At 36.4% G+C, this 12766-nt stretch overlaps 2 protein-coding genes across 2 annotated transcripts in view; one reads left to right on the top strand and one right to left on the bottom strand.

Annotated features, from left to right (window-relative positions):
- Window positions 1-12766, top strand: part of LOC137399720 (pecanex-like protein 1) — a 31080-nt gene that overhangs the window by 17587 nt on the left and 727 nt on the right. The window lies entirely within an intron of this gene.
- LOC137399846 (myeloid differentiation primary response protein MyD88-like) lies at window positions 711-12519 on the bottom strand. Its single transcript, XM_068086084.1, has 11 exons — window positions 12222-12519; window positions 9999-10172; window positions 8169-8366; window positions 6121-6162; window positions 5983-6021; window positions 4287-4470; window positions 3937-4112; window positions 3111-3249; window positions 2807-2877; window positions 1502-1556; window positions 711-1355 (listed from the first exon to the last, which is right to left on the bottom strand). Exons 2-11 carry the CDS (start codon window positions 10120-10122, stop codon window positions 1280-1282), a joined length of 1104 nt encoding a protein of 367 aa, XP_067942185.1. The 5' UTR covers window positions 10123-10172; window positions 12222-12519; the 3' UTR covers window positions 711-1279.

Raw genomic sequence — 12766 nt, 5'->3', positions numbered from 1 at the left:
GTAAGTAATGTGGTGTGGGTAATGTGGTGTGAGTAATGTGGTGTGGGTAATGTGGTGTGGGTAATGTGGTGTGAGTAATGTGGTGTAAGTAATGTGGTGTAAGTAATGTGGTGTAAGCAATGTGGTGTGGGTAATGTGGTGTGGGTAATGTGGTGTGAGTAATGTGGTGTAAGTAATGTGGTGTAAGTAATGTGGTGTAAGCAATGTGGTGTGGGTAATGTGATGTAAGTAATAGAACTAGAGCAGAGATCAACTGTATTCATAGAGCATATGCTAAAAATCTACTTATGTATTAATGGCTAGTTGTAGCTGGTAGAAATACTTTATACCAGCCAGGGTTACTAGGACTACTAGCAGAGTAATACATGACAGAGAAAGCAAATATTTATCTCGCCTTAGCGATATCTCGCTTTAGCGATATCTCGCCTTAGCGATATCTCGCCTTAGCGATATCTCGCCTTAGCGATGCTCAGATATTTGGTGGATTATGTTGAAGTAAGATTAGTCTTAGCTTGTCTAAAACTTTCTATATTTACATTTATGGAAGCTTTACAAACATAAAACATTAAATTTATTTGTTTGGCATTTGCGAAAGACACAAAATTTTATCAGTAACTTTGTAAGTGTTTTAAAGAGAAAATGTCAAGGCATCTATTGCTGCCAACATCACTCATGTTGGCTGGAAGTGCTGAAGTAGATAGCAGTAGATATCAGCACATCTTTTTCATTTGTAATACAATTTACAGCAACTACATACATGTACACTTCTTTGTTACATGCTCTAGCTTATCTACAAAAATATCATCAAATCTTTCAAGATTAAATATGTCTTACTTAGCAATAGTGGTTTGTTATTTTAGACGTTTCATCTCATTTCCTAGAAATTATATAATAATTGCTTGATCTAGCTGATGTTTATACATAAAGACATGTGCGGTAGAATATGGATTTGAATAACAAATTCAGGTAGATCAAGAGAGAGGCAGAACAAAGGATGGACACGTTGAAGCTGAGAAAAAAATTTAATTAACTAGTTAAACTTTTTTTAACCAAACAACCGGTAAACCATCATTTTACGACAAGCTATAATCTGTTTGTAACATTTCTTCAGTAAATTTTATCTAAAAAATAATGCTCTATATTTAAATATATTCTTGTATGGCACTTATTTGTGACCCTATAACTAGGACACAGTTTTGACAGCAACAACTTTTTCCTCGCCAATAACTGACACGGTTTGATTAGCCAGCAGCCCGGTTAAAATTACGACAAACTTTTGCTAGTCTTTTCTAGACCACCAATGCTTCTTCTTTGGTGTTCTTGTTGATAGACTAGGTGTTTCTCTGTAGAACGTACTAAAACAAACAGCATAAAGTAAGCTCACTAAAACACCCTAGGTAGGCTCTCCTCATTTCAACCGCTAACTGAACCTAAGAGAGTCCCAACATCACAGTTTAGTCATTAGACCTGTAGATGTAAATCTCATATTATATGTACTTACCTTTGAGATCTAACGATGTCTGACTCCGAGCGCTGGTAACGACTGCGGTCGCCGTCTGTCAAAATAAGCTCACGCTGTCACTATCTTACAGAGACACGCGGCTAGATTTTATTAGTTTGTAACCAAAGATTATTTTTTAGTTTTTATAGCTGGCAGTTACTGTACTCCCTAGTATTTAGCGGTGATTAGGGTGGTTTTTAAATACCTTATATACCTACTGTGACATAGATACCTTATATACCTACTGTGACATATATACATTATATACCTACTGTGACATATATACCGTAAAACCTACTGTGACATTGGAAAAATAGTCAAACCTTCACTTACCATCACCTTTACATATGAATTTATCACGACGTAGAATTGGAGCACATAATTTTTGTTTGACCTATAAGGTGATTTTTAATCTATGACATCAGAATTTGTTCCTGAAACAGTTCTGTACATAAAACTAATATGCTGGTACAAATAAAACATAGGATTAGCTAAATACACTCATTAACTTCATTCAGACTATTTTAGTGTAAGTTGGAGTAAGTTCCAGCACATACTACTATCACTCACTACCTCTGAATCTATGTATCGCCAAGCCTACACTTTCGTGCATTTGTCCTCAAGTTACAAAAAAAATTTTATCGGTTATTTTTATGTTTAGTTTCATAATTTAAGTTTTTTATTTCATTTTCCCAGTTTGACATAATTCACTCAGTTTAGTGTTACATGTAATCGCTATAGTTAGTTTCTTGGCTGTGACAAAATAACAGCAAATATAAGAATTCCTTTTAAGAATAACTGCTCTAACCCATGATGATTTCAACATACAGAGATACAGAGCTAATAAGTGAATATATCAACCTTGTATATCGAGTTTGGACTGTACTACATGTACGCTAGTTGTTAGTGAACATCCATTGAGTTATCCGTTGTATTTGATGTGATGATCAATGCTACAAGTGATGGCTTACTACTCCATCTGCTGCTTGTAAAGTAGCAGATGTCCAAACATCGCTCAGTTACACTAATCAGTGACAAAGCATTACGGCACCTCAAAATATAAGAGTAATAAAATACTAAATGAACGTATGTACACCCTGTGTAAATATGCTCAGTAAGTCAATGCGCTATCTTACAACTGCAAATACTCTTCTAAACGCATTAGCTAGTCTTATATTTGTCATGTAAAGAGGCGTATTCAAAATTATGGTACGTTTGAGTTCTAAAAGTTATTTGGTCAAAACAATTGCTGAGAATAGTAACAAGCTACCCTGGCTCTCTTGTTCAGGGCGTATCTGAACTTACTTGAAGCTGTTATGGTTATTGGGTCTGTTCTTGATCTTGTCCTTTGTTCGCTGTTTTCAGATTCTCTTTTTCTAATTAAAAAAGTAATATAAACTAGACCTCAGCTTATCATAGTCTAAACTAATTCTGCATCATGGAACTAACTTATAAAATGATAACTTTTATAAATTTGATTTATCAAAACTAATTTTAGATTTGCCATTTTCCTGTATGCCCTTTATGCAATTGTACGGACATGATCCACCATTGAATAGCTAGACTATGAGTTTGTTAAGGATGACCCAGTTATTAAGTGCGCACTGACCCGAGTCGCTCCTGACGAGGCCCTTTGTAGCCACTGCGGTCAGTGGTGGGAGCCGCTAAAGACAGCTCCATCCTTTCCCAGAACCACTCTCTCACAGTTGGTCTTGCATAGTCGCATACGTTGTATGGCAGGAGAATCTCTTGATACAAAACAACACAAGTTATAGTCTTACAAACCTTTGCTTGTAGCTAGAATAAGTTATTTATTTCATATACTACCCTATATCAGATTGAGTATTATGCAATTGCTGCTTTGGTCTATCCGAGAGTACGAATCGTAGGCCTTGTATGATGTGCTACTAGTAATATAACGAGAGAAAGGGTATAAATACTGATATGAGTCGAGAGTTACCCACAGGCATGAGTGCTGATACTAGTAAATATGCTACAGGTGTGAATGCTGATATAAATAGAAATGTCAGAGGTGTCAATACTGATATGAATAGAGATGTCACAGGTGTTAATACTGATATCACTAGAGATGTCAGAGGTGTCAATACTGATATAAATAGAGATGTCACAGGTGTGAATACTGATATAAATAGAGATGTCAATACGGATATGAATAGAGATGTCACAGGTGTGAATACTGATATAAATAGAGATGTCAGAGGTGTCAATACTGATATGAATAGAGATGTCACATGTGTCAATATTACGCAATAGGAATTAGAATCTGTGCCAACTCTGTTGACACTGTAATGGCTTTTATCTTTTTTGTGCATATACTCTGGGCGGTGGGTTTAAGTAGTTGCTAGGCATTTCAGTGATACCTACTACAAACTTCAATATATCATTATATTTAGGTATGTTAGGTTCTTGCCTACCTGGCACATCTTCAGGGATTTTTATCACCGCGTCAATAACAACTGGCACTAGCTTATGCATCGTATCAGCCACTGGTGCGAGGGATTGTGCGACTTGGAGCTGCCACCTGAGCTTAGCTTCCAAGTCAGTAGCTCCAATATAGCTCGCCGACAGGACGATTATCACTCGTTTACATCTTGAACAGTAAATAATCGCTGTTAATAACCAAAATTAGAATGAGGTTTCGGGCAATCAATTTTGCTAAAATGACAAATGTCACGGGTGTCTGTTGGTCTATGGCGAGTGATAAGGCCAACCTTTTTTAATCATGTCCATTTCGATTATTGATGAATAGTGAAGTAATAGTTACCGGCTCTTGATGAGTTTGGCTGTTGCATCATTCTCTATGAGTCCAGCACAAAGGTCTCTGTCCGGTATGCACAGTTTGAATCCTCTCTCCTTCTCCAACCGTTCTATCAACTCTTGAAGAAATTCCCAATCATTGGTGTGATAGGATGTAAAGGCATCAAAATATTCCTTTTTTCCTGTCTTTACTGCCATATAGCATTAAGGTATATGTTATAAGGTATATGTTATAAGGTATATGTTATAAGGTATATGTTATAAGGTATATGTTATAAGGTATATGTTATAAGGTATATGTTATAAGGTATATGTTATAAGGTATATGTTATAAGGTATATGTTATAAGGTATATGTTATAAGGTATATGTTATAAGGTATATGTTATAAGGTATATGTTATAAGGTATATGTTATAAGGTATATGTTATAAGGTATATGTTATAAGGTATATGTTATAAGGTATATGTTATAAGGTAAATGTTATAAGATGTATGTTATAAGGTATATGTTACATAAAATGAGATACATATTGTACAATGTAAGTTACAAGATTTCATGTCTCAACATATGAGGTTAATCCATTCTGATATTTACTTGTATGTTAAGCTTGTTGCATGTAGAAGCAAGTATTTTTATATACCTACATTGTATTCTGTGTACTATTTTTATACACCTACATTGCAAAAGCATTTCATTTAATATATTTAATATATTTCGGAGCCAAAAAGCTTAAAGGTTATGCAACGAAATTTACATTACAGTTATTTGATATCAAAAGGTTCCCTATGTTCGTTTTTGAGCTTTCAAGAGCTTGTAATCACATTTCCACATATTTTGAACCTACAACACAGCAGAGTAAGACATGGTGAACCCTTTGATACCAAATAACTGTAAAGTAAATTTTGTTGCAAGTCAACCTTTAATGATGAATACTTCAGGCTACCACATATAGCATTAAAACTAACATATTATATATATATATAACTATGAAAAGGTTGGGTATATGTAGATAACCATGAAAAGGTTAGGTATATATAACCCTGTGGGAAAATAAAGTAAATAACTGAAGTAATAATCTATAGTAAGTAGTTTGTGGAGGGCCTTGACCCTGTTGAATCTAAACAGGTCATTCCTTACGTAATCATGAGATTGCAAACATTGTCAAAGCACTTTGCCTACTGTATAAACACTAATCCAGTTATGAAGCTATTTGCAGTTCAAAGATAAATAAACACGTAGACAGCGTACATGACGCAATCATAATTGTGCAATTATAATTGTACAAGATGCAATCATAATTGTACAAGACGCAAGCATAGTTGTACAAGGCACAATCATAGTTGTACAAGGCGCAGTCATAGTTGTACAAGGCGCAGTCCTAGTTGTACAAGGCGCAGTCATAGCTGTACAAATCGCAATCATAGTTGTACAAGATGCAGTCATAGCTGTACAAGATGCAATCATGGTTGTACAAGATGCAATCTAAGTTGTACGAGATGCAATCATAGTTGTACAAGACGCAATCATAGTTGTACGAGATGTAATCATAGTTGTATGAGATGCAATCATAGTTGTACGAGATGCAATCATGGTTGTACGAGATGCAATCATATTTGCACCACGATTACTGTTAACCACCACTAGTACCTTCACTACTAACTACTCTCCATGGTCTATTTTTACTTTAGTATATTTACTTACATTCTCCGAGTGTCAGGGGAGCTTCTGAGCTTGAAGAAGCTGAAAAAGAAATTAATAGCATAGGTGTAAATCGAATAAGCTAAGGCTTTTGTTTTCTACAGTTGAAAACTAAGGCTATTTACAGAATATATTCTTTACCTTCAGCGAGTTGTATGGGTCTGTAGGCTTTCACGTCTTCTTCTAAAAGGAAATTAAATTTGTCTCATTGGTTTTGGTTGTTTAATATTAGAGCTCATGGTTGTTTAATACCAGAGGCCATGGTTGTTTAATATTAGAGCTCATGGCTGTTTAATACTAGAGGTCATGGTTGTTTAATACCAGAGGTCATGGCTGTTTAATACTAGAGGTCATGGTTGTTTAATACTAGAGGTCATGGTTGTTTAATATTAGAGGTCATGGTTGTTTAATACTAGAGGTCATGGTTGTTTAATACTAGAGGTCATGGTTGTTTAATACTAGAGGTCATGGTTGTTTAATACTAGAGCTCATGGTTGTTTAATACTAAAGCTCATGGTTGTTTAATACTAGAGGTCATGGTTGTTTAATACTAGAGGTCATAGTTGTTTAATACTAGAGCTCATGGTTGTTTAATACTAGAGGTCATGGTTGTTTAATACTAGAGGTCATGGTTGTTTAATACTAGAAGTCATGGTTGTTTAATACCAGAGCTCAAGGTTGTTTGATACTAGAGGTCATGGTTGTTTAATATTAGAGGTCATGGTTGTTTAATACTAGAGGTCATGGTTGTTTAATACTAGAGGTCATGGTTGTTTAATACCAGAGGTCATGGTTGTTTAATACCAGAGGTCATGGTTGTTTAATACCAGAGGTCATGGTTGTTTAATACTAGAGCTCATGGTTGTTTAATACAAGAGGTCATGGTTGTTTAATACTAGAGGTCATGGTTGTTTAATACTAGAGGTCATGGTTGTTTAATACTAGAGGTCATGGTTGTTTAATACCAGAGGTCATGGTTGTTTAATACCAGAGGTCATGGTTGTTTAATACCAGAGGTCATGGTTGTTTAATACTAGAGCTCATGGTTGTTTAATACAAGAGGTCATGGTTGTTTAATACTAGAGGTCATGGTTGTTTAATACTAGAGGTCATGGTTGTTTAATACTAGAGGTCATGGTTGTTTAATACTAGAGGTCATGGTTGTTTAATACTAGAGGTCATGGTTGTTTAACACTAGAGCTCATGGTTGTTTAATAATAGAGGTCATGGTTGTTTAATACTAGAGGTCATAGCTGTTTAATACTAGAGGTCATGGTTGTTTAATACTAGAGGTCATGGTTGTTTAATACCAGAGGTCATGGTTGTTTAATACTAGAGGTCATGGTTGTTTAATACTAGAGGTCATGGTTGTTTAATACTAGAGGTCATAGTTGTTTAATACTAGAGCTGTTGTCAGATACATCTAGTCAACTAAAGTGCTTGTTAGAATGCTAACCATAGTTAGCATGCAATCAGAGAAGCTGCTTTTAAGAATTTAGAATTGTCCCTATGCAATACTCTAGTTCCAAGACTTTGCTTTTACCATTTCACAAGACTGCTGTTTTACGCCGTTTCGCTTACACTTATATTTACACTTACGGTAAGTTTACACTTCACACCTACACGTACATTTATACTTTCACTTACATTTATGCTTACACCCAAACTTACATTTGCACTTACATTTACGCTTAAACTTTCGCTTTCCCTTACACTTACATTTTCCCTTACACTTACAGTTTCCCTTACATTTACAGTTTCCCTTACACTTACAGTTTCCCTTACACTTACAGTTTCCATTACACTTACAGTTTCCATTACACTCACAGTTTGCCTTACACTTACAGTTTCCCTTACACTTACAGTTTCCCTTACACTTACAGTTTCCCTTACACTTACAGTTTCCCTTACACTTACAGTTTCCCTTACACTTACAGTTTCCCTTACACTTACAGTTTCCCTTACACTTACAGTTTCCCTTACACTTACAGTTTCCCTTACACTTACAGTTTCCCTTACTCTTACAGTTTCCCTTACACTTACAGTTTCCCTTACACTTACAGTTTCCCTTACACTTACAGTTTCCCTTACACTTACAGTTTTTCTTACACTTACAGTTTCCGTTACACTCACAGTTTGCCGTACCCTTCAACTTACATTTGCACTTTCACTTGAAACTTTATACTTACCAATTTTTTTCCCAATGTCTTCAAAAATATCATATCGTTCTTTTTCTAGTAGAATTTTGAGAAATGCACCAACTGTAATATTTTTTTGCGTTGCTCTCAACAAGACAGCAGATGTTGGGTTTGTACTGTTCTGCTCCAAGCCTTGTATTTCCAGTAATTGCATGCCGATTCTCTCAGCCACAATTCTCCAATCATTGTCTGAAAGATATCAAATGATTATGTTATGGCGGCGTACTATTCGGTATATTCCAAAGTATTTGAGTGCTTTGGAGAAGATAACACTTGCTGAGCCTGGTAAGCCTCCCCTGCCTATCAAATGATAAAGGTGTTTGATCGTTGCTTCATCAAGGGAGTGTTATAGAGTGCGATATATTTATATTGACGGCGTAAATATAGGCCAATATAGAGAGGTATTAGGGAACTGGGAGATGTTATTTAGGGGTATATTTACGCTTTGCCTTTAACTCGGCACAAAATAAGTATATACTAACAAAGAACTCATATACAAGTACATGTAGCCACAACTGTGGTCCATCGTAAACCAATAACAAACAGTGCCAAGAAAGGTTAATAATAGAAACTCTTCATGCTTTAATAAATATAACTGGAAATAAAAATGCTGCAAAACTTTACTATAATGTCTGTCTGAATCCACCCTTAGAGGTTAGGAAAAAGTTCGATTTCAACGAGATTTGAACTCACTACTTTCAGCTTGTCAGATGGATGCTTTACTCCTTGTGCCAATCGACCGCCTTGCCAATTATGAAATAATTGTGCACATAGCTATCACACCTGACCACCTCACGTAGTACATGTATACATAAAGTATGACAAGTGATTTACATGAAAAAATCTTGTGAAAAACTGCCCTTTATTGTAAGTCTTCAGTCTGCAAGTAGGGAAGTAGCAACAAGCTGAAACAAGGTCATGTACATGCAAGTAGGGGAGTAGCAACAAGCTGAAACAAGGTCATGTACATGCAAGGGGATTTCCCGGTGTTGATGACCATGCATAATGGCTGGCTTGTTCATTAAAGCTTGTATAATGCAAGAAAATGCTATACCATCACCCGATAGTTCATGTAGCTACCCTGTTTCTATGAATTAGTGCAATGTTTATACATGTAAAGATGTTCAAAAATTTGATTTTGCAAAAGATCATGGTGACCCAACAGAAATGTACTGGGGACACAATGTTGGCTTAGGACCATAGGTTAAGAAGCTGCTGCTTAGGACCATAGGTTAAGAAGCTGCTGCTTAGGACCATAGGTTAAGAAGCTGCTGCTTAGGACCGTAGGTTAAGAAGCTGCTGCTTAGGACCATAGGTTAAGAAGCTGCTGCTTAGGACCATAGGTTGAGAAGCTGCTGCTTAGGACCATAGGTTAAGAAGCTGCTGCTTAGGACCATAGGTTAAGAAGCTGCTGCTTAGGACCATAGGTTAAGAAGCTGCTGCTTAGGACCATAGGTTAAGAAGCTGCTGCTTAGGACCATAGGTTAAGAAGCTGCTGCTTAGGACCATAGGTTAAGAAGCTGCTGCTTAGGATCATAGGTTAAGAAGCTGCTGCTTAGGACCATAGGTTGAGAAGCTGCTGCTTAGGACCATAGGTTAAGAAGCTGTTGGCTTAGGACCATAGGTTAAGAAGCTGCTCTAAATACTAGGCCAAAGATTAGCAGTTGTGGGACAAAAATGACAGCCAGAAAAGCCATAATTTGCGCATGTTCATTACACCACCAAGCTTTTGGTATACCACCACCCCTCAAAACTTGTCATTGCAAACATGCACTGCAATGACTCATATCTGTTTCATCTAGAAAGACAAGGTCAACTTACAACTAATGTCATTAACTAGGTTGAGGTGAAGACCAAGTTGATGGCGTGTACTAGGTTGCAAAGCTCTAATAGGTACATCATAGTACGATTCTGGAATGTATTGCTGCTCGGGGTTATCGCCCATGACCTTTCTTTCGCTCCTTTTTATTGTAAAGCTCTCCTTCTCTTCTTAACCTGCCAGCAGTGAGACATGTTTTTACTAAATAAGAGCGTGAAAGATGAAGAAGCATGTCCAAACACGGACTGTATTTACAACAGTCAATTTTAGCTCATCCGAGCATGCTTCACACACTGTGGAAAACTGACGTGTAGAATACAACATTCTGTATTATGTGCCGCTGTTAGGGTATATAGATATATATCTGTTTTATAAGCCACTGTGTTATATATATATACCGTAAAACCTCGAATTGAACGCCACTTCTATTTGACCGCCACTATGAGAGGATTGAAAAATAGAGCGTCACCCTCTATTTTTGATCTTCATGAACCCATAATATCAAGTGATCAGTAGAAAAGTGTCCACAAAATCGTATAAATAATTAATCGTTTCCATTAATATTAATCAATTCTTTCGTTGTCCAACTCCAAAGCTTGTTGCTTTTCTTATTAAAACATTGAAAGCAACACCATAGAAATAATCAATAACAGTCTCAAGCTAACAGTAGTTAATTGTTTACTTCCATGTACCTCGAATAATTAAAACTGTTTACTTAAAAAAAGTTTACAATGGCAGATGAACTTTGAAAGGAACACCATAGAAATACTTATTAACTGTCTCAGGCTAATAGTAGTTCCTTGTTTAACGCGGTTTTGATACTTCTGGTGTGCATATATAAAAAACGGTTTGCAAGTTTTGGGCCAAAGGTTACATTTAGCGAGCTTAACTTTTACGCGTTGCATTTGGGCTAAATGCGACGCGTAAAAGTTTTGCAATGCCAAAAAATTGTTTGGACGCTAATATCAATTAGTTCAGCTGAGTAGAAGAAGAGTTGAGGTCAGAAGACATTGTAGAAGGTGTTGGACAACTAGAAGAAGTTCGTTCCATCGAAAGCAACAATCAGAACGCAGCTATCCGAGTGAACAATGCAAACATATTTGTTTTAAAAATGATAATTTTTGTTTCTGCATGTCCTATAAGTGTGGTTCGTTTATGTCATTTGTTCATGATCATAAATTATATTTGTAACATTTGGTAGACTATCAGTATATAACTTATAAATTTGCCAATTTATAGCTTATTATTTGATAGCATCATTGCAGTAATCTGATCATACAATTAATTGACATTCATAACTCTTCTATTGCACATAAAAAGCTAGTTTTGGCTGCAAAGTGTAGCAAACATATCGATGAATGCAATGAGTTTTTATGCAACATTAATAAATATAAAACAGAAGTCTTCAAATTTAGAATGAAATAAAAATTGAAACTGCCAACAAACTGCAAAGCAGCACACAGGCTATAATATCATCACAGGTTAGTTGCAAGCAATAGATATCAACTGGTAGCGATATTTCTCAGTTTCTCAATGCTTATTTATCTTAAGAGATCTTTGACAGGTTGAAGGTAAGTTAGCAGATTTATTGCATCCAAAAGGTTTAATATCGCTCCACCGGAAAAAGAGAACAAAGTATGTATAGGCGACATTCGCTTCACCCGTAATAGGGCTACATTTTTCTTCCGAGAATTCTGACGAGCCATTCGAAAAATGCACCGCCTGCCTCTATTTGAACGCCGCCTCCAATAGAGAGACTGGCCACTCTAGAGGAAGTGTTGAGAAACAAAGCGCCATGGCGTTCAATTAGAGGTTTTATCAATTTATCAATTAGAGGCATATCTGTTTTATATGCCGCTGTGTTATATATCTATATATCTCTTTTAAACGTTTTTTATTTGATGCGTGTGAAGCCGAGTTTAAAACAGACTTCATTCTGTTTCTGTTCGTTACAGCTAATTTTAAGAACTTGAAAAGCATACACGTGTGATCTCCAATCCTTGTAATTATTGCCCTATAAAAGTAGCACTTGAAACTAGAATTGTTAGTAAGATACTCTGGTCCCTCTCACCAAGTTTGTGAACGAATGTGACATTTAATTTGTGTTCTTATGTAGAGAATCTACTTTGGTAATCATGAAATACTGTTCTGTCGATTAGGTGAGATGCTAAGTAATTGTTTCCGGCTGCAAGCGACAAGTGCTCTCATGACTGTACAATACTTACATGCCATCAACGTCTCCCACAGTGCCTGTATGTTGGGTGGTCTATAGCTATTTCACTCACTTGACTGGTTTGTCAGTGAGGTAATACTAGCGCTGTTTGACTCCTCTGTCAGTGATGTAGTACTAGCGCTATCTGTTTGACTCCTCTGCCAGTGATGTAGTACTAGCGCTATCTGTTTGACTCCTCTGTCAGTGATGTAGTACTAGCGCTATCTGTTTGACTCCTCTGTCAGTGAGGTAGTAATAGCGCTATCTGTTTGACTCTGTCAGTGGGGTCCTACTAGTGCTATCCGCTTGACTCCTCTGTGAGTCAGGTACTAATAGCGCTATCAGCATTCATTCACTTCTCAGGCCTTTCAAGCGTGACATCGAGGTCGTATTTGTGTAGCCCAGCAAAGGAGGAAGTTTATATTGTTATTGTGTTTGATAAGATTATGTGATGTCATTTTAGAAATCATAGAGGCATGTGATCAGTAATATAGCAATAGAAACAAGCTGGAAGTATGCTATTTACCTATCTACCTATGCGTTTACCTAATAGCATTC

Source organism: Watersipora subatra, chromosome 7, assembly GCF_963576615.1.
Source record: "Watersipora subatra chromosome 7, tzWatSuba1.1, whole genome shotgun sequence".
In the NCBI taxonomy this organism is placed as follows: Eukaryota; Metazoa; Bryozoa; class Gymnolaemata; order Cheilostomatida; family Watersiporidae; genus Watersipora; species Watersipora subatra.
This window is presented reverse-complemented; position numbering and strand designations above follow the sequence as displayed.